Source organism: Hemicordylus capensis, chromosome 3, assembly GCF_027244095.1.
Source record: "Hemicordylus capensis ecotype Gifberg chromosome 3, rHemCap1.1.pri, whole genome shotgun sequence".
Taxonomy (NCBI): domain Eukaryota; kingdom Metazoa; phylum Chordata; class Lepidosauria; order Squamata; family Cordylidae; genus Hemicordylus; species Hemicordylus capensis.
The window spans coordinates 10724160-10749441 of record NC_069659.1 but is presented as its reverse complement, the minus strand read 5'-3'; the positions used below and the strand labels follow the sequence as shown (position 1 = coordinate 10749441).

At 46.7% G+C, this 25282-nt stretch overlaps 1 protein-coding gene across 10 annotated transcripts in view; it reads left to right on the top strand.

Annotated features, from left to right (window-relative positions):
- Window positions 1–25282, top strand: part of TENM4 (teneurin transmembrane protein 4) — a 1105140-nt gene that overhangs the window by 1005124 nt on the left and 74734 nt on the right. For all 10 annotated transcript variants that reach the window (XM_053305915.1, XM_053305917.1, XM_053305913.1 and 7 more), the window contains 2 exons: window positions 3983–4129; window positions 11240–11456. In XM_053305915.1, coding sequence (XP_053161890.1) covers window positions 3983–4129; window positions 11240–11456 — 364 coding nt within the window. The remainder of the gene's footprint in view (window positions 1–3982; window positions 4130–11239; window positions 11457–25282) is intronic.

The following is a 25282-nucleotide window of genomic DNA, read 5'->3' as shown; positions in this document are numbered from 1 at the left end:
CCAAAATGAGGCTAGTGGAGCGTGTGCTCCGCTAACCTCATTTAAGGGGAGGGCTACTTTGTCGGGCTAGCCGCCAGAGAACCACTGGGCTCGCCCACGAGCCGAGTGGTTCTCACAATGGGGGGAAACTGGGTTTCCCCCCTTCATGAGAATAGCCTCGTTGTTGACTGGAGTGTAGACAATACTGAGCTAGATGGAACAAGGGTCTGACTTGGTATAAGGCAGCTTCCTATGTTCTTATGACCTTTTTCATATGATCAGCTGAACATGTGGATGTCGGGGGTGTGGTCAGAGAGTGCACCGGTGTTGGAGGTGTGATTAGCAGGCGCTGTTCTACTCCGCCCTCCATGTGTTCCCTGAACATGTGGACTGGGTTGCCCAAATATAGCTAGAGAAACACTCAGGGAATGGGAAACGGGCAAGGAGAAACGACAATAGCATCCGATCTGTGGCATTCTCCTTGAGTTTCAGAGATATGAGGTACAGAAAATTTCTCCTTTCCATTTCTCACTCCTCATTATCTTTCTTTTTTAATAAACTAGCCTTATAAAAATACTGGCTCTTGAATCCCCCTTACGAGCTGGGAGCAGAAAAGAATAGGTTGCACTCTCTCAACTTCATAGCCCGCTAAGGTGGACATACTTGCAATAAACCTTTGCCCGTTTACAAGGCACTGTGGAGAACTCAGTACAAGCTGTAACTCCCAACTTGCATAATTCTTACTCAGGGATATGAGCAGGGTTAGCATTTTGAAATGAACATTTTTCAAGTCATTTAGGCTTTCTTAATTATTAACATATTTCTAGTTAAAATCTTCAATTCACTGTGATCTCCCTTGATGAGTCATAAGTTTCCTTTCTCTAATCCAAACCCGGAACTTCCCAACTAAGTGCCAGTGCAGCAGAGAAGCAGCAATTTGACACCATTCCACTTCCCAGGAAGCCCTTAGTGCCATCTGAAAATATGTCCCCGAGGACTGCACAACTCTCCAGGACATATTTTGGGGTGGCACAGTGGGCATCTTGAGGAAGGGAAGAGCATCAGAAATTGTCACTACAATGGTGCAGTTAGTAGAGAACTTCTCTTGGGAACTTCTATTGCTCTCTTGCTGCACTGGTGCATCCCTTTGGCTCTGTATGTCTGCCACTAACATTAACCCAACAGCCATAATAAATAAGTTGCCGTTACGGGAAGCAAACTACAAAGGGTAAGATTTAAAGGACCAGTTCATCACAGCAGCCATAAGTAAAAGCCCTGTTTACATATGTATATAGCAGCATGGATCATCCTCTGCAGTTGTTTGCAATTATCTTTAGCCTACATTGGGGTTTTCAACCTTGGGTCCCAGATATAGGACTACAGCTCCCAAGGTCTTTGTGACTGGGAATGGTGGGAGTTGTAGTCCAACAACTTCTAGGGAAGTTGCGAACTCTTGGCCTACATGGTTTGCCCTGACCTACCATGCAAGCAACATCAGATCCGTCGCTTGCATATGTAAACGGCACAAAACAGGCCTTTTGCACAAGACAGTAATCACAGGGTCAGCAGCATCCATACCACTAAAGGTACATGTAAGGAGGGGATCGAGAATATGGGAATATTCTATGTCAGTCTGCAGAGAACAAGCCAAACAGACTGATGGTCACCAATGCATCAAAGCGTTGTTGGTCTTTGCAATAAATGATGCCACGAGTGGCTGCATTCCTTCTAGTGCATCCATTTATGTCCATCTGGACTCATTTCCTTTCCCACCATCGTCTAAGGGAGAGAACACAGCAGTGCTTCTGCTCCTTTCGTGTGGAAGGGAGAGCAAGGAAGGTAATAAATCCATTCCTAACCCCACTAGCATTCCTTCCAGCATCCAACCCTAATCTCTTCATCAAATCTCAATTGGAAATAGAGCTTCTGTCGAAGGAGCCTTCTGAGGGACTTAGAAGACTTATGATTGGGTCTAATTAAAATGCTTTAATTGCCCAGATCATTAGCGGCAGATTATTCCAGCTATCCGTCTTGGAAAATTGCAAGGTAATCACTTTCTAATCTGGGTAAACAGCTTTGCTAGATGGAGGGAAATGCCACTGTACATTGGAAGCAACTGGTTTTGTTTGTCTCTGCTTCGCTCATGAAAACATACCTTTGTACACCCAAATGGCACCACTTTCAAGCTTGCTCAGTGTGGGTGGCGTGCTTGTAAACACCACATGGATCTCTTTAGCCCAAGTCAATTCCTGTGCTAATGGATTCTAATCATGGGATCCCTCTGAAAAGAAATTGCTTTGCCAGAATGCCCTTGGAATAAAAAAAAATTAAAATGCATGTGTTACTCTACAACAGGGCTGCACAACAAGGCTGCACCGTCTTAAAACCAAGCTATGACAGCAGACAACAGTCAGGATTATGAGGGTTGTAGTCCAACATGTACTGGAGGGCCAAAGTTATGCAGCTTTGCTCCAGAATTCTCGGTGCTCCCCTACATTCTGGATCAAGGCTGCATAACTTTGGGAATTCTATACCACAGGAATTCTCAAACTTGGTTCCTAGATACTGTTGGACTACAGCACCCATCATCCACAGGCTATTGGATGGGGATGATGGGATATGTAGTCCAACATTTGAGATCCCAGGTTTGGAAGGACAGAAATGCTGATTCTGAACCATGAACCATCCACATTTTGCTCTTCAGAGATGTTTAGGACAACTGCTGAATCTCCCAGTGAGCGACCAGTGTAGGAAGATCAGCCTTTCCCGTGGCAATACTAGCAGTAAAGTAGTAGTAAACTGCTAGTGTGAATATTCAGCACTGCTAGGCAAAATTGTTTCCAGTTTCAGAGGATGGATAAATATGGCCCCGTGTTTTCTGTCTCCATTGAAATGAAAGAGAATTATTGCAAGATGTTAAAATGGCCACCATTCGAATTGTCTTTTTAAAAGTTAGAAATTTTATTGTTAGAAATGCCGAAGATGTATGTAGTAAGTTTTGCTGGGGAAATATAAATAGAAGCAGGAGATTATTTATGTATTTGATAAATACATGTACTTATCATGCATGTGATAAAAATATGAGAATTCTGTCTATTAAAATTATTCATGAGATTCATAGCTATAAAGTACTCTTAGACCATGTCTTAATATTGTTACACTTATTTGGCTTTTTTTACATACAAAGTTGTGTTATTAAGAATGAGATAGTATCTTGGTATGAATCCATATCTGTGAAAGAGATCCTGAGTTGAGTGCCTTGTTGGCATTCCCAAACGTCAATCAAATAATGCCCATTCAAATGCATTGTGTTCTTATTTTTCTCAGTATTTGAAAAGATGCCCCTATGAAACAAAACATATTGTTTATGAAGTTATTGGTAAAAGCAAAAATCGGAATATTCCAATTATTTTTTAAAAGCAAGCCCTTGTGCTTCTATACCTTTGGCTAAGAAGAACTTGAATGATTATGGAAATAGTTAAATTAATGTATTATACCTGGCATAAATAAGGGAAAATCAAATATTTTTTATAAATGAAAAATTATCCGCTGCAAATTTTGGAATTCAGAAACATTTTTTCAGAGTATAGTATTTCCATATTATGTGGTTTCTTGTAATGGTTGGCAAATTGTTCTATTTGACAAAGAGGAAAATATTGGCTTGTAAAAGTGAGAGACAATCCAATTAAGCAGCATATGTTGCAATGAGGGTTTCTGTCATCAGACCATTCACAAGTCTGGTTCAGACACTTGTATACCCACTGAAAATGGGCCATATGCTACAGTAAGATTAAATGAGCAACTGGATGCTTGAATCCTTTCCCTTTGAGCAAAGGAACCTATAAGAGCAAGCCGTAAGACAGGGCTACTGCAAAAAAAAAAAAAAAAAAACACCCCTCTTTATCGAGACACAACTGGCAGGTTGCTTCTTTGCGTCCCCAGTTCTAATTTTCTAAAACTTTCTCAGTGCCGCAGGACTTTTATTTTCCTTTTGCCCTTCCAGAGGGATGTCCCGGCTTGTGTAACGGCAATGGCAGATGCACGCTGGACATGAACGGGTGGCACTGTGTCTGTCAACTAGGCTGGAGAGGGGCAGGCTGCGACACTTCCATGGAGACAGCGTGTGGCGATGGAAAAGACAACGATGGAGGTAGGACAGCCACCAATGTGGCTTGCTAGCCACAAGCCTGTATTTGTCTGTATTAGCTGGAGGGCCAGGGAAGCGGTGAATGCCCCAGGCTCCAAACTTGATCATCCTGCTTAAAAACCTAAGGAGTTCACAGGAGAGGGAAGATCCAAATAAGGGACTTTACAGTTCATCCCACAGCCTTTTCCCTGCATCCTGTCAAGACACACCCTTTTGAGGGTGTTCCAAGCAGTGTTCCTTCTAAGGCGGGCACGTATGTGCGTGCTCACACTTTTTGGGTGTCCGCTCAGTTAATTTTTGACCCCGTTCAGGTTGAATCAAGAAGGCCCCATTCTGAATGCATGGGCGCGCGCACTGCCTTGATACCGCCACTCAGAACCAAAGCCATTTCGCACACATGAAAAAAATTAGAGAGAACACTGGTTCCAACACATTCTGCTGCCTGAGCCAAAGAAGAACATGGCCCCCACCCCTACTCTCAATTAATGAACAGCGTGCCCCAGAAGGTGGGTGGCAGAGTGGTGCTGCATTTTATGCCCCCTGAGCTCCTCCTGCACCCTGATGACCTCCTCACCCTGCCTCATCGAATGGTTGCCCCATAGCCTTTATTTTTATTTTTAAATAATCTAGTTCCATAATGAGGCGGGTCTCATGCTCTCCCCGCAAACGAGCAGACAGTTTGCTCTGGGAGGCCGAACTGGCCGCCCACACGACTGCTGGCTCCGTAACGGAGCCGGTGGGTGCTGGGGAGAGCGGGGGATCAGCCCCCAGAAGCTCCAGCATGAGCATGCTGGAGAGAGCCCTGAAGCCGGGAGGCGGCTTTTCGCCTCTCCTCCGGGGGGGTCTACTCGTGAGTAGGCGCGGTGCAACTCACGATCGGGAAGCCTGGGTTAGCGGAGTGCTCGCTTTGACTCAGCCGGTGAGTCTCATGATCAGTGGAAAGCGGGCTAAGCATCCTTAGCCTGCTTTCCACTGGTCGTCAGAATAGCTCCACTAATGTCAGGCAAGTTCTTACAATTGGCTAAAAACAGCAGCTTGTCTTGTTACAGAAAAAGGCTCTGGCTGACTCTGAAGGTTAGGGGTTAGGAGACATCCCATTGTAAGGGAGACAGAAAGATGCCTGCTTTGATTTTGTCAACCACAGCCACCGCCCCACTGAGTGCAGCTATAATGTGCAAACTTGGTGTGTACATTATTGTATCAGAAGAGCACTGTGACTCCCAAAGAGGCTGGGGGAGAAGGTGAAAATCCAACCTGAGATGATCTCTTTCAGGGAGACCAGACGCTGTGGTTTTTTAATATAGATATAATTGAATGCTTAAGATAGTTTTGCACATCTGGTGTGGTAAATGGTCCAAATAACTTCCCATGAAAAAAGCTTCAGCAGAGGGGAGCCGGGGAGAAGCAGTGGCCCCCTCTCTCCCCCAATATAAAGAATACAAGCAGTGAAACAAAGGACACGTTCTTCTCTCCCATGAAACTAGATACCGCCGTGTTGGCTTCTATTTACAACAGGCTCAAGGCAGCAATACCGCTCCGCACACCAGATGTGTCAAATATATGGATCTGAGCTGCAATCTCCGCTTCTGTGGATGGAAACGGATATGCTCGTGTTCTGGAACGAGCACAGGACGTGGTTGTCTGGAGATGCAGCCCAGCCCAAAGCAGAAAGGCAGCTGCACAGCTGAGCTTCCAACACAGCAAGCTGTAATGGCGCATGGTCAGTGTTGCAGACACTGATTTACGTCCAGAGTAACACTGCACTGGTACAATAAACAAAGATGCCTCCACGCGAGAGGGTCACAGAGCTCTGCAGACACTCAGAGTTGTGCGATCTCTTGTGGCCTTGGTCCTCTTGCACAAGTGTTGCGCTTTTACAGTGAAGATGGCAGATCGCTTTGTGTCATTCCCTTCGACAAGCTGATTGCCAGGAAATTTAGGACTGTCAGAAAGGAGCACGTTTTCATACAGTTCATCATTAATCTATGGAATTCTCCACCACGAGGTGTGGTGGCTCCCAGCTTGGAGGCTTTAAGTGGGACTTAGACAAATTCATGGAGGACAGGCCTATTGATGTCTACTAGTCTTGATGGCTATGGGGCTATCTCCAAGCTCAGGGGTAGGATGCCTCCAAATACCAGGTGCAGGGGAGGATCAGCAGGAGAGGGGGCTTTCCTTCATCTCTTGCCTCTGGGCTTCCCAGAGGCATCTGGTGGACTGCTGTGGGAGACAGGATGCTGGTCTAGATAGGCCTTGGGCCTGATCCAGCAGAGCTCTTCTGAAGTGTTTATACATGGACTGAGAAAGGCTTTTCGCAGCAGGAGATGCACATGCACACCTTCTTACACCAGCATTTCACTAGTCTGGAGAGCAAGCTCTCCACATCCTTGCACAAATACAGTGCTGGTCTGGCTGTCTGGTAGCTACTGTCTCTGAGCTGAGCTTGCCCCACAAGGAAGGTAGCATGGTGTAGTGGCTGGAACAGAACTGGAGAGACCCAGGTTCGTGTCCCCATTCAGCCATGAAATTTAAATAGTCTTAAATAGTTGTTACTATTGTAGTACTTTGGTGCTAGGTGAGATTTCTTCCTAATCATAGGACTGGAGCCTTTAAGCATTTGTGTACTTTTCTTAGGATGTTCAAAACACGTTATCTCTGTTCATCTTTACGATAACTCTGTTAGATGGGTCAGTATTGCTGTCCCCGTAGGCAGACTGGGGAGGGGGATTAGCCACATACAGTGCAAGACCGTGCATGATTACTCAGAAGTAAGACCCACTGAGTTCATTGGGACTTTCTCCCAGTTAAATGTGCGCAGGATTGCAGCCTCCGTGAGTTCTTGACTGGAGACAGAGTAATAAGAACATAAGAACAGCCCTGCTGGATCAGGCCCAAGGCCCATCTAGTCCAGCATCCTGTTTCGCACAGTGGCCCACCAGATGCCGCTGGAAGCCACAGGCAGGAGTTGAGGGCATGCCATTGCTCCTGCTGTGACTCCCCTGCAACTGGTACTTAGAGGCATCCTGCCTTTGAGGCTGGAGGTGGCCCACAGCCCTCCGACCAGTAGCCATTGATAGACCTCTCTCCTCCATGAAGTTATCTAAACCCCTCTTAGAGTCATCTAGATTGTTGGCTGTCACCACAAAACTGGGGCTTTGCTGGTGCACAGCTCAGCTCTGCCTCCACCAAATGACACCAGTGCTTCTTTATCGATGGATGGACTGGTTCAGAGAACACTCCTAATTGGGCCATTAAACACACAGGGGAGGAGCATAGACATGTGTGTCTACCCACCCAATGCGCTCGTGCACTGTCACCTAATCATATGGGGACTCTGATTCATCTCAACCACTCCTCAATGTGCAGTTTTAATGAGGCAACAGTGCACCAGCTGGAGAGGAGACATGCGCACCCATGCTCCTTCCTCATGCAGCCGACTAGGAGTATTGTCCAAACCATCCCAATGTGGTTTTATTTATTTTTTTGCACCAGGGTGCTTTCCAGACTAGGCCCTACAATGGGATCAGGACATATCTCAGAAGTGTGCTTCCACACTTCCTGCGTCGTGACACCGCAGTCCCTACGCAAACAGCAGGGTGCTGTTCACTTTTCCAATTCCTTGTTTTGAATTTAATCGCTGCGAAATAGAACTAGGACGTCCTATATCTGTCGTGAAAAAGTTGCTCTTTGGGGGGATTGTTAATTCCTGTGAGACCGCTCCCCCTACTGTTTATGTGACTTGCCCGAATGGCGGCATTTTGCTGCTGCTGAGCGGCTAGTCTGGAAAGCGCCCAAGAGAAGCAGCTAAGTGATCACAAGAAGGTTCAGTAACATATGACATAATTTAGCCCTTTGCTTTTCAGCTGAAGGCGCCATGTTGATAACTCATTTTTTAAAAAATGAAAAAGAAGCAAAGGTCAATTCAGTTGCCTGTTGCTCTTCATCATGAGGCTTTTAAGTCTGCCTAGTTTCTTGAGGGGACTGGGTTGGATGCCACATGGCTTAAGCAGCTCCTAAATGTTCCTGAGTCGAAGGGAGGATAATCCTATAACACCTGAAAAGCTGAATCCCAGATCTACTTTCGCTTTAAAGATGTCAGGGGCCGAGACCTTTTGTCATACTTATACCTGATCATGATAAAGAAAAAAGGAAAGGAAAACCACTAAATTACAGACAGAAATATGGGGTCAACGGGTGCTTCTGCAGCATCTGTGCCTTGGCTGGTGATACTTTTCTCTTGAAACGCACGCTTGCATGCCTTTTTCCAAGGCCTGAAACATAGGAGCAGCTCACTACTTTCCTCTAAGGAGATCAAGGGAGCAAACATGGGTCCCATTTTGTACTCACAATAGCCCTGTGGGGTAGGTTAGGCTGAGATTGACTGAGATTGGCATTAACTGCCCCCAAGTCATCCAGGAAGCTTTATTGCTGAGTGGGGATTTGAATTAGATGGCCAGTTGTCTAATTTGAATTAGATGGCCATGTTAGATGCGCTAACCATGAAAGCATAGTGACTTGTGGGTTCCCTATTTTTTGATATCGGTAGCTATCCTTGGCAAATCAGTGTCCCCATTTTGGGGAGTTCTGAGGGATGACTTTTGAAAATCCTGCTTGTTAGTTGCTGTTTTCCAGGATTTTGCCCTCTCCTTTGAGTCTTTAAAAGTTAAATTTGTTGCCGCGGCAAGGAGGGATGCAGACTGCCTCAAATGTACATGCATGTAAAAAAACAAATGACACAACATCGCTTCATATGAGCCTCCCTTCTGTTGAGTCACAGCACTGTCCATCGAGATCCATATTGACTTCAGGGGGAAGAACTGGCAGCCTCCGGAATCTGGTGCCTCTCCACCCCGGAGGTTTGCCCTCACCCTCTACCTTATTGCACTTCTCACGAAAGGGATGGCAAAAGGCAGAGTACATCTTGGCTCAGGCCTAGATAGAACATGAGGGAGGAATCACTCGCTAAGATATTGCTTCGTGTAGACCCATGCTATACAGGTTGAATACCCCTTATCCGGACATCCAAAATCCGGAGAGCTTTAAAATCCAGACACTATGCTGTTAAAAAAACAAACAAACAAATCAAAACCCACGCCTCAGCTTACTTGTAAAATGCGGTCAAGCCGCCTTCCTCAGGGCCAGGCCGGGCCGTCCCTCCACCAGCGGCACCTCCAGCCTGCTTCGCTAGCCTCCTCCTCTCGCCCAGCTCCTCGCCGCCGCCGCCTTCTCACCACTAGGGATGGGTCCGGACCAGTCCGGAGGCCATTGTAAAGGCCTCCGGACCGGTCCGGACCTGGCCGGTTCGGTTCAGGTGGAGGGGGTAGCTTTAAGGGCGGGGAGGGTTTACTTACCCCTCCCGCCGCTTTCCCTCCTCCAGAGCTCGTATTTATTGTAGTAATTGGGGTGGCAGGATACCTCCCTGCCACCCCTTGTCCCTCTGCAATGCAGCCTCCAGGACGGGGTGGGCGGGCGCGCGGCTCTGCGAAGGGAAAATCCTGTTGCCGAGGGACTCACGTTTTAAAAGGTAACTGCTGGTGGCAATGGAAAACCCGAACGAGAAGCCGGCACAGCACCGAGCCGGCCTCCGGTGCCTCTCCGCCCAGCGGCTCCCCCATCCTGAGACGCCGCCAGCAGCCACTGAGAGGAGCTCCGCCAGGGAGGACGCGCCGATGCGCCCAGCCCACCCTCACTTCCGGCTCCCAGGCGACTTCCCCCCACATACAGCGTGGCCCGATGGGAGGAGGAGAAGGAAGGCAGCCACGCTGTATGTGGGGGGAAGTCGCCTGGGAGCCGGAAGTGAGGGTGGGCTGGGCGCGTTGGCGCGTCCTCCCTGGAGGAGCTCCTCTCAGTGGCTGCTGGCGGCGTCTCAGGATGGTGGAGCCGCCGGGCGGAGAGGCACCGGAGGCCGGCTCGGTGCTGTGCTGGCTTCTCGTTCGGGTTTTCCATTGCCACCAGCAGTTACCTTTTAAAACGTGAGTCCCTCGGCAACAGGATCTTCCCTTCGCAGAGCCGCGCGCCCGCCCACCCCGTCCTGGAGGCTGCATTGCAGAGGGACAAGGGGCGGCAGGGAGGTATCCTGCCGCCCCAATTACTACAATAAATACGAGCTCTGGAGGGGGGAAAGCGGCGGGAGGGGTAAGTAAACCCTCCCCGCCCTTAAAGGAGCCCACCCCACAGTGCCGGTCCGCAGCTCTGCGGTTCCGTGCACACCCCTACTCAGCGCCTCCATTGTTTTTTGCTGCTGGAACTCTTGTGCGCTCTCGCGAGAGTTCCACCTCACTATATGTATTTATGGACGATTCCAAAATCCGGAAAAGTCCAAAATCCAGAACTTATCCGGTCCCAAGCAGTCTAGATAAGCGATAGTTGACCTGTGCTCTGAGGCAAAGTTGCCCTAGACCTGTCAGTCAATGAAAGATGGCCATTGGTGGGCAATTTGGCAGCTCTTTGTCCAGAGCCACACTGGAATACACCTTGAGGCTGTTCTCACGAGCAGCCAAGACTGGGTTAAGAAAGCCAGGCACGGCTTGGCTGCCCATAAGAACCTCTGGGAGGCACATGGTTCCTGGCACCTCGGCGGCAAACCCGCCCAGGGTGCCCACCTCGTACATGAGGTTTAGGGAGTGAGCACTCCCTTCGCCACATTTCCCTAATCGTGTGTCAGCTGGAGCACTGACAGGCACTCGCCTATCACTGGGGGGACCCCACCATGCACCATGGACTCATGCGGTACATTGTGAGCTTTCTGGGGGCCAGGATGACACGTCCTGGGCCCCACGCCTCCGCACTCCCTGGGTCAGCAGACCACCTGCACGCCCAGACGGTCCTTGGAGATCATCTGTGGGGAAGGCAGACTTCTGCAGCCTTCCCCACCACCCCACACACCTGGTCATGAGACTGACCTCTTTGAGTTACATCCACACACAGATTGGGAGGACCCAGGAGGAACTGTTTTGATTTTGGCTAGCAGAGCGGCTGAGAGACCTCGAGGGAGAACTCATTTGGACTTGGGCGGACGGGACTGCTTTGAATCTAGCATGCCTGGTGTGCCTGTTTCTGTAGCTCACTAATGCCCGTTTAACCAGGACCTTTCTTTTCTCATGCGATCTGCAGATGGGTTGCTGGATTGCATGGATCCAGACTGCTGCCTGCAGCCCCTGTGCCATACGAATTCGCTCTGTCTGGGCTCTCCGGATCCCCTAGACATCATACAGGAGACACAGCTTCCAGTGTCCCAACAAAACCTTTACTCCTTCTATGATCGGATCAAGTTCCTCGTTGGCAAGGACAGCACACACATCATCCCAGGAGAGAATCCTTTCAATGGAGGGTAAGTCTTTTTGTTCTTCCCCTTCCTTCCTTTCTTCCTTCCTTTCTTTTTTCTTTTTCCCCCTGCAGCAAAAACCAAACTCTTTTTAATCCTTGAGTGCCCCTGGATGAGACATGAACCACATGCAGTCGAAAGGCAGAACGATATATGATATGGAAACACCACGTAAATGGACGCCTAAACAATGCAGTGAGGAAGAGCAACAGTTCTTGAGAGTCTTGCAGGAGCGACCTGCATACAATTTAAGAGGGGGAAAAGTCACAATGAGGCTATTCACACGCGCATGCAAGGGAGCCCAGCCCGGTTTTGCACACGTGTGTGAACCTCTGGGATAGTGCCCAATCCTGGCACCACCCCGGCAGCAAACCCACTTACAAAGCCTCCTCTCAAAATGAGCGCTCTCCTAACCCCGTTTTTCTGCTCGTGTGTCAGCTGTGACTGCTTGCCGCCATGGCTGGCAGACTCGGGGTGAGGAGGGAGGACCCCCCGAATGCACCGCACACACAGGGGCTCGGGTGGGGGGAACGTGGGGCAACGCGCCTCTGAGCTATCGGCAGTAGTCGGTGCTCGTCTGGGCGGGCGATCCACCCACCCGAGGGAAGCAAACGGATCGTCGGCAGGGAGGTGAGCTGTCTTCAGGGCTTCCTCCCCGCAAACCCTGCAGCCTTTTCTCACTAGTGAGAAAAGGCTCAGTGTGTATTGTAGCGAACTAAAGCATGGGATCATTGCCTAATTTTTATACCACAGTCAAGTGAATGCACTTTCTGGCCGTTTCCTATGTTCCTGGCTGTACTGCAATCCTGCAGACACAGCACAAACGTGTAAACTGGATTATGGTGCAGAATTTAGCAGCTTAACCAATCTTATATGTCGTGTGTGTGTGTGTCAAGTTGCTAGTCCTTAAGGCTAAGCTGCATAGGCAGTGCTCAGTGAAGCCAGGATCTCCTGCTCAGTGTCCTGTGCTGCTCTTTGCTCTTCCGCATGATTTATAGCAACCAAATAAATTATGCAGATCCGACAAATATGTTTGATTCTATCTGTTGATTGCCATCTCCTGCGCAGTCTGAGATGATGCCATTCAGCATCTTCCTCTATCGCTGCTGTCCGATATAGGTGTTTCCCATTGTCTGGGAAATATACCAGTGGGGATTCGAACCAGCAGCCTCTGGCTTGCTAGTCAAGTCATTTCCCCGCTGAGCCATTAAGCTGCAGGCTTTTCCACATTCGCTTGTAACCTGTTCTTTAAATAAATCCTTGTAGTTCTTCAATACTAAAGAACTGCCTCAAGACCACTTGCTTTGCAGCTTTCTCACCAAACTGGTTTGGCTCTGCTCTTTGGGGTCTAAACTGCCATTCTTCCCCTACATAGACCACTCCAGTCTGTAGGTGGTGGGTCCCATTTTTAAAGGCTTCCCTATGCAAGAGGCCATAGCTCCGTGGCAAAGTGCATGCTCCTCATGCAGAAGGTCCCAGGCTCTCTCCCTGGCATCTCCAGTTAGAGCTGGCAAGTCCTCTGCTTCAGTCCTTGAAACGCTGCTGAGATCGCTTGACCAATGTCTAGTATAAGGGCAGCTTATACATTCAGAGACAATGAGCGTGGGCTAGTGTCTAGAGCAGAGGTTCCCAAGCTGTGCTCCTCCAGAGGTTGAACAACAACTCTCATCACCCCAGCCACCGTTTGTGACTGAGGATGATGGGAGTTGTAGTTCAACAACACCTGGATGAGCATACAGAGGGAGCTCTTGGTCTAGAGTGTCAGTCTAGGAAAGCCTGTGTTCAAATCCCCACTTCATCGGAAAACGTACTAGGTAGTACTGGACCAGTCACCATCTCTCTGCCTAGCCTCCCTCACAAAGCTGTTGTGAACATAAAATGTGTCACTTTCCGCTCCTTGGAAGGAAGGTAAGATAAAAATGCAGTTTAAAAACAAAAACACCACCTCCTTGCAAGTAGAAAGATTGTAGAAAAAAGCTGTGCTAGAACCTCCCTGGCTTGTATACTCATTTGCTGTATGGGACAGCATTCAGGAATGAGTTTAGAGTGGTGCAGTCCAGTCTACCCCCTCTGCTGCATGTGTAGACCAGGTCTGTGCCAAAGTTATCAGCAAAGGCTTTTTGCTGAAATGCTAGAATTCCTTGATCCTGTTGGTCAGGAACAATCCTGGACTTCATCTCCTGTCAAATGCCAGTGTGAGCCTTGCAGTACTGAGCTTCTACTGGAGCTACATAGTTGGAAATGTCATTTCCCCCACTCCCCAGTTGAGTTTTTTGGAAGAGAAACTTTTTCTGTGATGCTTGCTGACTGCTAAGAACATTGTTGTCAGTGATCGTGACATCAGTGCTCTGCATAAGGATTTTTTTTTTTAATTGATGGATAGGTAGGTCTGTTATACATGGATGTGACAGTGTGTCCATGTTTAATGAGCTTTTTCCCTTGACAGCCAAAGGTCTGTAGGATTCTACTGTCTGCATGATTCTGGCTGCTGTGGTTCTGTTAATGTCCTTCCCCTTGAAAAGACTGTTCTGAATTCTGTCACAATTAGGTAGGGATGTGCACAAAATGTTCCGTGCATATCCCAGGGACGGGGAGGAGTTTCTTTAAAAGGAAGCAGGCAGGTTGTACCTGCTCCTCCGGTGAACTGCCGCCACCCCGTGCTGCCACATTGGAGTACTGTCGTTCTTTAAATCTAACTTGAAAGCAGCAGCTATGCTGCAGTCCCCTTTAAACTACTGCGCTGTGCCAATGGGGTGCTGCTCCCAGCAGCCCTCAGAAGACGGCACTCAAATGGCGTTGGCACATGTGGCCATTTGCATGCTGACACTGCAGGAGGCCGAATCGTTTCAGCGCCTCTCCAAAGAGGCACCGAAACGATTCGAGCACATCCCTACAATCAAGTATCTTGGATACCTGCCCATATCCTGTGCTTAGCCCAGTTTAACATGGTAAACATGGAACCATCAACCTGGACATTCATATTTTGATTGATTAGTTGTTAGATTTATATACTGCCTTTCATAAAACTCATCTCAAAAGTTAATACAATAAAATTCCATAAAATAACATTAAAATAGGGTTTTATCTCGAGCTGCCCAGTGGGAGCACATCGGGTGGCCAGAACCTCAGGGGTATACTCGTGAGTCAAATGGGCTGTAACCCAAAATTTGGCTTTTAAAAAGCCAAATCTGGCAACAGAGCGTCACACCCATTTTGAAAGAGCTGCACTGGCTACCAGTGAAAACTGAAAATTGGGTAGGACAGGTGACCTGCCCAGGATTGGGAGCTGTGAGCACTCCCAGTTTTCGGTTGTGTGGGAGCAAACAACTAGATTTGAAGAGGGAGAAATGATTGTGCGGGAGACAGGAGTTGGGCTGGATAGCACCATCCTACCCAGCTTTCATCCCCATCATTTGACCAAGGTAGGAGGAAAAGCTGTCCTACCCAACTTTCACCTCCCACACAATCACTTCTCCCTCCTCCTACCTAGTTGTTTGTTGCCACACAACCGAAAATTGGGAGCATTTTATTATAAATGAAGGTTGTTGTAAGCTGCCATAAATTCATTTATGAAGAATGGCAGCATATACATATTTGAAATAAATAAATAACCTGGTTACTATTTCCAAAGCAGTCAGTTCACCAATACAACCCTGATCTGTGTCCATAATCCTAGAACCCGCATTATGCTAGAACTTGAAGAAGTTTAAAAAATCAGGCCAAGACCACATTCAAACCAAGCTAAAGCCACATTTATTAGTCATGATGGCCATATGAAACCTCCATGTTACGAGGCAGTCTACCTCTGAATACCAGTTATATAGGGCTGTTGACTTCATGACCTTTTTTCTGGACTTCCTGCAAGCTTTTGGCTGGTTGCAGTGAGAGGCAGGACGCTGGCCCAGGTGGACTTTTGACTTGAACCATCAGGGCTCATCCAATATTCCTCTTATGTAAAGCTCTTTATCCCCAACTCTCACAGTATCCTTCAGGTCTGCTCTTTGGAGACGGGAAGCACCGAAACAGCTTGCCGTATCTCTGCACTTAAGGCCCATTTTCCTCCGCTGCTTTCTGACATGTCAGTGTCAAGCCTTTCGCCCTCTGCTGCCATCCCGTGACCCTTCACCACTCCAGAGCGAACAAGAGCGCAGGACTCTTAGTGTCGCTCTCAACAGCCCGTTGCTTGATACTGCAGCGTATCTTGTGCCAATCCTTATGGTGATGGACAGCTAAAAATGGCTTAAAGATACAAAGCAAACAGCAAGAGTAAGTGGCCGGGAAATCAATATGAGAATGATCAAGTGGCACGAGAGCACTTGTTATCTGTTCATCAAGATGATGCAGCGAGACGTCCTCCGCATTTGGGATTTAACTCAGTGGCTTGTTTGATCATCATAAATGCTCATTTCAATACGGACACTTGTTCTGAGTTTTGTCGCTTCCCTCCCCCCTTCCCGCTCATGAATAATGCAGAATAGCAGGTAGTTTGGAGAAGGCAAGGGCTTTGCAGTTTATACAGTGGGATGATTCATCAATCTCTCTCTCTCTCTCTCTCTCTCTCTCTCTCTCACACACACACACACACACACACACACACACACACACACAGCATCGGGGTAACTTGTCAGCTCCACTTGTTTGTTAGAAAGCCAGAGTGCAATTCAGTAATAAATTCACCCAAAAGCAAGCTGTCACGGGCCATTGGTTTACCTGTCCTCCATTAGATGATCAAGCTCTGCTATTCACTCACAAAGAGAGTACTCTTTGAGGCCTTTTATGTGGGCACTGCCTCATGTATTTCATCCTGTGTAGCCATTCTGGGCTCTCTGACGGTCCTCTGGGAAAGCAGACCTAGGGCACCAGATCTTGGTGGGTCACAGGTGCCTGTGCCATGAATAGCCATGGTGGCTCCCAGTGGCGGTTGGGGCAGGGTGCTGGAGAGGAAGCAGATCCTACCTCAAAAATTCATAAAATGTCCCATTGCTGCTGCCCCACTGGACGGGGAGCCCAACCCTGCCACCCCCTCCTCTGCTGCCCAGCTGGCCGATACACATGTACAGCAGCCATTTTGGGGTGTATCAATGTATGTGGAACTAAGTAAGAAAGGTGGGTCAGCTGTCAGGAATAATAGCACAGTAACACGGTGGGAAGATACAAATAGAAGGTACAGCAACAAGGAAGTGCTTGTCATTACAGCATGGAGCAGGAGGGACTCAGATGGGTGTTGAAGCTGACATCTCTGATAAAAAAGACTTTTATTTATTTATTTGTTTGTTTGTTTGTTTGTTTGTTTATTACATTTATAAACCGCCCCATCCAGAGGCTCTGGGCGGTGTATGGTCTTGCTCTATACTCCTGCACAAAGCTTGCTGTATCTGTTGAATTACTTCCCCAAAAGAGTCTGCTTCCCTCTATTATTTTCTGCCTAATAGAATTCTTTCACAGCTAGAGATCACATCACCCCCGCCCAAACCTAGAATCATTCAGAAAACATCCGAACAGTTTGTTTTGCTTAACATATCTTCATCCAAACTGGTTTTCTGAGTCATGCTGACATTAAGGCAGTCTTAGTGGGATCAATTTGCCTTACAGGAGCGAGAGATCCAGACAGAACCATGTCCTCATGAAAATCTGTTTACAGATAATGTGGTGTCATGGTTAGAGTGTTGGTCCCCTAGGAAGGTCCGAGTCCAAATCCCCATTCATCCCAGAGCCTCCTGGGACACAGCTGAGCATGATTGCCTGGAGCTGCCATTTGCACCAAAAAGCGATATGATGATGATTGATGATTGTGAGGAAGGGACAAGCCATGGGTCTCCTTCAGACTCAGCCAGAGAGAAGTGGATGGCTTACACTCTGTTCATTCTCTGTAGGTCCTTCCTCCTTGGCCACAGAGTTCCTTCTACCTTGGCCTCCCTCCTCTTTTGCCCTGTATATGCTGCTTTCCAACCACGCTTATTTCCTGCCACCCTTGACTGTGCTCATGAATAGATACTTACTCCCAAGAAGACTGCTTCTAGTGAAAAGGCTTTTGTCCGGCTCCAGGAAACTGGTCCTGTAGGGGAGCTGGCCACTGCTTCTTGTCTGTATGACTCTCCTCCCTATTCAGCCTCCCCGCTTCTTCAACCTCTTGTGGACTCTCTTCCTGCATCTGAGGTCTTTGGCAAGGTGGGGGTGGGAGGGGGGTCCATTGCCCCAGTTATTATTGGGTCGGTCCAAAACCACTGTGGATTGTTCATTTGCTTGTTTTTCTTTTTAATGGGAAAAGAACTTTCAGCAAAACCTGGGCAGCCATTCTTGGCTTAGCGGAGCAATCCTGACCCACAACTGTAAAGCACGAATAATTTGCAGGCACTTTAAGGCAGCCCTGCATTGCAGAGACTATAGAGAAAAGCTTCCACTGACAATCGCTGTGACTGACAGGCAGCCCCTAGCTCCTGTCCATTTCTTTCCGTTTCCAGCACTCAAACTTCCTTAATCACTAGCAGTCTCCGGGGGGCCATCAAAACTAAATCCTGCCTATCCCCTTGATCTGTGTGCTTCCTTCAGTCTTCAAGCTCCACTGTCAGGTCTTTGCTAAGACAAAGGAGAAAAAGATCCAGTGATGTGTAACAACCTGCAGGAACCAATGGAAGAGTGGTACTCCCACCATTTGCATTTAAACACGGATTTCTCTCATTAGGTTATGACAAGTGGGGACCTGAAATACAAAGTGTAGCAATGTATGCCCAGCCCATAGCACAGGGGTGGGGAACCTTGACCCTCCAGCTGTTTTTGAACTACAACTACCACCATCCCCAGCCACAAGGATGATGGGAGTGGTAGTTCAAAAACAGCTGGAGGGCCAGGTTCCCCACCCCTGCCCTAACAGATCGACTCCTGTTCAGGGCTGGCAAAGGAGGGAGGGAGATTTCAAGAGAGGGGAAAGGATGTGTTTTCAGCCTGCTTTCCAAAGAGAAGAAGAGGTTATGGGATCACCATGTCTGATACAATATGATGAATATTTATATACCGCTTTTCAACAAAAAGTTCCCAAAGCAGTTTACATAGATATAAATAAATTTAACAAATGGCTCCCTGTCCCTAAAGGACTCACAATCTGAAAAAGAAGCATAAGACACCAGCAACAGCTACTGGAGGGATGCTGTGCTGGAGATGGATAAGGCCAGTTGCTCTCCCCCTGCTAAATAAAGAGAATCGCCACTTTTAAAAGGTGCCTCTTTAGTGTATCTCTAATAACTTTGATGTTTACAGTCCAATATGAACCAAATTCACAGCACATGGGAGGGGGTGCTAGTAGACCCCCCATTTTCCCCAGCAACCCACCATCTTGTTTAAAGGGAAGGGCAGGGAAGCACAGGACACAGTGACATTGCAATATGATGTCAGTTCTGCTAGAAGTTACGGGAGGAGGAGCGAGAGGGCTGGATATATAGTTACCATTTTTAATAACAGCCACTTGTTTACCATCATGTCTAGTTTGTCCTTCAAGTAAACTTAAGAACAATCCCGTTTTGCAAAAAAGAAAAAAGAAAAAAAAACCACCCCAAAAACCAAAACAAAACCAAACAACAACCACCCAAACAAAACTGGGTGGGTTTTTTTGGTTTTTTTTTTAAATTTTAAAGCTGGTTTATATTTTTGTTGACTATTTCTTTCTCCTCCACCTCCATCTTGAACTCAATCTGTTCCACAGCAAATGGATTGCTGGAACCTGTCACAGCCCGCCGTCCATCAGCGACACTTCACCGAACCCTGAGGCAGGCTGCTGGTCTAATGTCAAGACTTTCCATCCCTACGCTCAGCCTGACAGTGTCTTGCTGGGGCTCTGTGTTTGCTGGGGTTTCCTGCAGAGCTTAATTGCTTGTTTTGTCTCCCAGCTGCCTGACATATGCCAGATCCTTGCAAGAACTTGCTTGCGTGATACACAGGTGGCACACAGGCATTTCTGGATAGCTACTTCTTAAATTCTAACTTCCCTGGGTAGCAGTTTCCATTATATATATATTTAGCATGTGAGAAAGGAGGAACCCAACTTCAGTTAGTTCAAAATGCGTCAGCCACTTTGTTCTCTGGGGTATCCTGGAGAGACCACATTATGCCTGTTCTTAAACGGTTGCACTGGCTGCTTCCATGTTTCCGGGCAAAGTGCTGGTTATTACCTTTAAAGCCCTGAATGACTTGGGCCCAGGTTATCTAAGAGAGTGCCCTTCCCTACAAGATCTCCTCCGCTCATCAGGAGGGGTCTGTCTTTGGGGTCCACCATCAAGAGGGGTCTGTCTTTGGGTACCACCCAATTTTAATCTAATTAATCTTTCAATCGGTTAATCTGGTGACAGTCTGGGATCAGGCCTTCTCAGTTGTCGACCCTGGGTTGCTGCATGTACTCCCTGTGGCTATAAGAGAATTATCTTCCTTGGAGGCCTTCAGGAAGCCTTAAAGACCCATCTTTTTAGCCTGGCTTTTAATGATATCTAGTTTTAAATTTTAATTTTAATCTGGCTTAAATGGGGTTTTTAAATTTATTTATTATGTTTATTTTATTTTAATGTAAACCGCCCTGAGCCACTTTAGGAAGCATGGTATATAAATTGACTGACTAAATACAGCACTGTGGTGCACACACGGAAACTAGAAAAATTAAATCCTCTAGAAATAAAGAAAAGGCTTTATGGGGGGGGCAGTTTTTGGAGGGGACCGAGCAACAGTGGGGCAAGTCCAAGGGAAAGGAAGGCAAAGGGCAGGGGATTACTGTGGCCTCTCTCTAACCCACCCCTCCTGCCCTATAGTCCTGCCACCTAATCCCTCCCTTCCCCAAACTAGGCCCTTTTTAAAGAACTTAACCTGACCAGGATGGGTGGGGGGTGTCTTGTGTCTCTCACCTTCTGCCATCTTTTGCTTCTGGCTTCCAGTGGCATCTTTGGCTGGAGTCTGCCAAGTGTTGCTCTCAGAAGCACTCTTGGGCCAAGAAGACACAAGGAAATGTCTAGGTACTCCTTGGAAAGGCACAGAGTATTCTGGGTACTGTTGTCCTTTCAGGGACCTGCACAGTAACTGCAACCCCTGAAAAGACTGCAATACCCAGCAGACTAAGAATCTTTCTCAAGAGTTCATGGACATGCCATGGAGAAAAAAGGAAGGAAAAGGAAGCCTTTTTTAAAGTGAAAGGGCAGCAATTTCCACTTGCTGTTCAGATAGCTGGTCAGTGGGCAGAGCCAGAATGGATTTTGATTGTTTGGAGTATTGCTGAACAAGTTTTAGTGGAGTTCAGTGAGTTTTGATGGGCCAGTGGGCAGCTCCTAGCGAGTCAGGGTGTCTGGATAACAGAAAAGGGTATTTTTGATCCTTCTGTACTGGAATACCTGGTTTGTTCAACAAAATTCCTGATATCAAATCTGAAGCAAAAATCCTGAATAGATGTATAAAACACCCTAATGAATGATTGATTGATTGATTGATTGATTGATTAAGTGCCATCAAGTTAGTGTTGACTCTTAGCGACCACATAGATAGATGATCTCCAGGATGATCTGCCTTCCACTTGACCTTTAAGGTCTCTCAGTGGTGCATTCATTGCTGTCTTAATCGAGTCCATCCAGCTTGCTGCTGGTTGTCCTCTTCTCTTTCCTTCAACTTTTCCCAGCATTATGGACTTCTCAAGGGAGCTGGATCTTCACATAATGTGTCCAAAGTATGATAGTTTGAGCCTGGTCATTTGTGCCTCAAGTGAAAATTCTGGTTTGATTTGGTCTATGAACTATTTGTTTGCTTCCTGGCTGACCATGGTATCCTCAAAAGTTTTCTCCAGCACCAAAGTTCAAAAGCATCAATGCTTTTTCTATCTTGCTTCTTCAAAGAACAGCTTTCGCATCCATAGAATATCACGGGGGAAACCATTGTCCGAACGATTCTAATCTTTGTAGGTGTAGACACATCACAGCATCTAAATATCCTTTCCAAGGCCTTCATTACAACCCTACCAAGTGCTAGTCTGTGGCATATTTCTTGACTGCTGGATCCTTTACTGTTGATGGTCAGTCCTAAAAGGCAGAAGCTATTCACCACTTCAGTGTCTTCATTGTCAATTCCGAGCTGGTTCCTGTACCCATTGTCATTAGTTTAGTCTTCTTTAGTCTTCTTTAGTTGTCATCTTTATTTAGTCATAGTCGCATTTTTTCACTGTGCCCCTTGACTTTCATTACTAGAGCTTGCAGATCATCCACATTCTCATCTATCAGAGTGGTGTCATCAGCGTAGTGCAGGTTATTGATGTTTCTTCCTCCAACTTTAAAACCACGCTCCTCTTCTTCTAATCCAGCTTCTCTCAGTATATGTTCAGCATCTAAGTTGAATAAATAAAGAGAAAGTATACAGCCTTGTCTTACTCCTTTGCCAATCTGGAACCATGTTCCGTCTGGACTGTGGCTTCCTGTCCTGTGTATAGGTTTCTCATGAGAACAATGAGATGTTATGGGATGCCCATTTTCTTAAGGATATTCCACAACTTGCCATGGTTGATGCAATCGAAGGCTTTTCTCTAGTCAATAAAGCACATATGGACTTCTTTTTGGTATTCTTTGGCTTCCACAGTTATCCAGGGTGCATCAGCAATGATGTCTCCTGTTCCTTAGCATTTTCTGAAACCAGCTTGAACATCCAGCACCATTTCCCTTTCCACGTAGGGCTCTAATCTGCATTGGATGATCCTGAACATTATTTTGCTAGCATGTGAGATTGTGTGATGGTTTGTGCAATCTGTTAAGTCTCCTTTCTTTGGTATGGGTATGTAAGCTGACCTCTTCCAATCTGTTGGCCACTGTGTCGTTCTCCAGATTTGCTGGCATAGTTTGGTTAGAGCCTTGACTGATTCTTCTTCTTTTGCCTGCCATATTTCTGTAGCTATTCCATTAATTCCTGTAGCCTTCCAACTTCGTAATGACTGGAGTGCTGATCTAATTTTATCTTCCCGTACTAGAGGTTCTTCCAAGTAGGGAATATCTTCTGAGTATCTTGGATGTGGATGTCCCTGCTGTACAGATTTCCAGTATACTCCTTCCATCTCTGTTTGATTTTCTCTGAATCAGTTACTATCTGTACTTTTTCGTTCCTTAACATACCATTTCGAGGTTGGAACCACCTTCTGAATTCAGAGAGCTTTGGGGAAACTTTTCTTGGTTTTCCATGTCTATTTCCATCCTCAAGGTCTTTACAGATGTCATAGGAACATAGAAAACTGCCATATACTGAGTCAGACCATTGGTCTATCTAGCTCAGAATTGTTTTCACAAACTGGCAGCAGCTTCTCCCAGGTTGCAGGCAGGAATCTCTCTCAGCCCTATCTTGGAGAAGCCATAGAAGGAACTTGAAACCTTCTGCTCTTCCCAGAGCAGCTCCATCCCCTGAGGGGAATATCTTGCTCACATAGTCTCCAATTCATATGCAACCAGGGCAGACTCTGCTTAGCTAAGAAACAAGACATGCTTGCTACCACAAGACCAGCTCTCTTTGACTTGTGGTAGTACTGCTCCTTGTCTCTTTTAACAGCTTCATGAAATTCCCTAGTAGGTTCCTTCCTGAGGTCTTTATCTTTATGAAAGATAACCTTTTGCATTTCCGAGCTGAGTGGTAATTTGAACCCATGTCTCCTCATTCCATGCTCAGTGCTCTACACTGTACCACATCAGCTTGTAGTGTGGGGGTGACAAAATTAAGAACTACAGAGTATTCTGCATACTAAGTATGCTACAGAGACATTGGCTGCACTCACACATAACGCAGAACCATGGGTACAATAGACCCATGGCTCCACCCCCCCTCCCACCCCCCACTCTCCTGTCCACATTTGGATGAACCTGAGAGTGGTCTCTCTGCAGTCAGGAAGACTGCAGAGAGGAGGGAGAACTGATTCTGTGGGCTTCCTTCTTGCTTGAAGGACAGTCCACACAGACAGTCGTGCCCAGAGAGAGGGAGGAGCTTCCTCCCTCAACTCCGGTTTGACCGGATGCAGCCACCAGTGCTGCATTCAGACATAATGCTTACAGACTGAAACCCTGGTTATTATAGTGAAACTCACTACAAACCAAGGGTTCAAATTGGAGTCTGAGGAGCGTAACCTCGGGTCGCTGGACAGATGGGATCAGAGTTGCATGCATTTAGGCATAATGGTAGGGAAACCTCTGGCCCCTCCAACTTCAGTTCCATGTTATGTGCGAATGCGGCCAATGTGTTAACAATTAAAGTGAAAGATCTTGCAACTCCTTTACAAAGAAAAAGCAGTTCTACAGCCAGGGGATAGGGTGTCCTATTGGGAACTTTTCTTTCGGAGGTTTCTGTTATTTCCTGAAGAAAGATGAATTTGTTTTTATAACTGATTATACAAGACATATTTTAGAATCCAGGACTTTTTTCTTGGCTGTTTGTGGACAATGAATTCAGTGGTGCCTTTGCTCAGCATGGAACTTTTCATTTTACCCAAGGGAACACAGAAGCATTAACTTTATCTCCTGGTGAATTATACATTACTTTGTAATATGACGTCTAAAATTACTGCATGCCTAAATTATCATCCATTTCCTTGTAATTTTATAGGGAACTGTCATTCCCAAATATTAAGAAACCCCATAAGGTCAATTTTTTAAAAAGCAGAGCTCTGAGAAAGACTAATTAAAAATAGTGACTAAATAGTTATTTCCAGTGGAAAGAGATTTCTCCGGCCTTGGATCAAACCAATTTCCAAAACAACTTAAAATGCAGTCAAACTCATAAGAGGAAATATATTAATAATTCACTGGATTGCTGAGTCTTCAGCTACAAGAAATTCAGTTTTGCTAAATTACCGAAGATACAGTCCTTATTGGCAAGGCTAGACTGATTGAAATACATCCTTTCCCATTAACAGGGGAGATAATTTTATGTACATACATCGAGAGACTTTCCCAGGCAGAGCTGACACAGAGTCTTTGCAGCACCACTTAACATGTTTGCAGTGTAATTGCATTTAGACCAAGGTCTTCTGAAGGAAATGGCTGACTAAATTAGCATTAACCAGGTTCCTGTGGGGCTCGGTGCATTGTGGGTAGTCATTTTTGCCTCCAGAAAGGACAAGTTGACCCAAGAGAGGCCAGATGCTTACGAGGCATGGTGTTAATTGATTTTCCCGAATGGGGCAAATTTTATCACTTGGGGAAATGAAATAAAAAATCTTATTAGGCAGAGACTGGGACTTAACCTCTTCATCATTCTCCCCCCGCCCTGCCCTCCATCCCTCTTGGCTCCATTTAAGTCAAGTGCAAAGATGTCCAATAGTCTGCCCCATCCTCTATCTAAACCCAGATTCAGTGTGGCCACATTATCAATTTGAAATCATCTTCCTAGTGGCACATAAGCTTGGGGACGCCTGCCCTAGGCTGTATCACTTCAAGCTGTAGGTGATGGGGGTGGGAGCCGGGGTTGCATATTTGAATACCCATCCATGAAAACCAATTCTCTGCACTTTGTGCACTAGCAATTTCAAGGAGAAGGCTTCAGCCTAACCTTTCCCTGAGGTGCTCTTCTGTGCACAGGGAAACCTTCCCCCAATCGGGCAACATTTAAGCAATCAATACCCGCACTCCCACACAGCTGGGAGTTCCACTGTCCAGGAAAAGGATGAGCCCTCAATTCAGCTGGCTGCATGAACTAGGATTTAGTCTAGCAACTTGTGAGAATGGTGTCCTTGAAAAATTTGGTTGAAAATGTATTTCCAAAATGTGGAGTAGTAGAGACTCCCTGCTTCAGAATAGATGAGCTACAGTAGCCCTACTTACACTTACATTGAACGCTCGTATAATCTG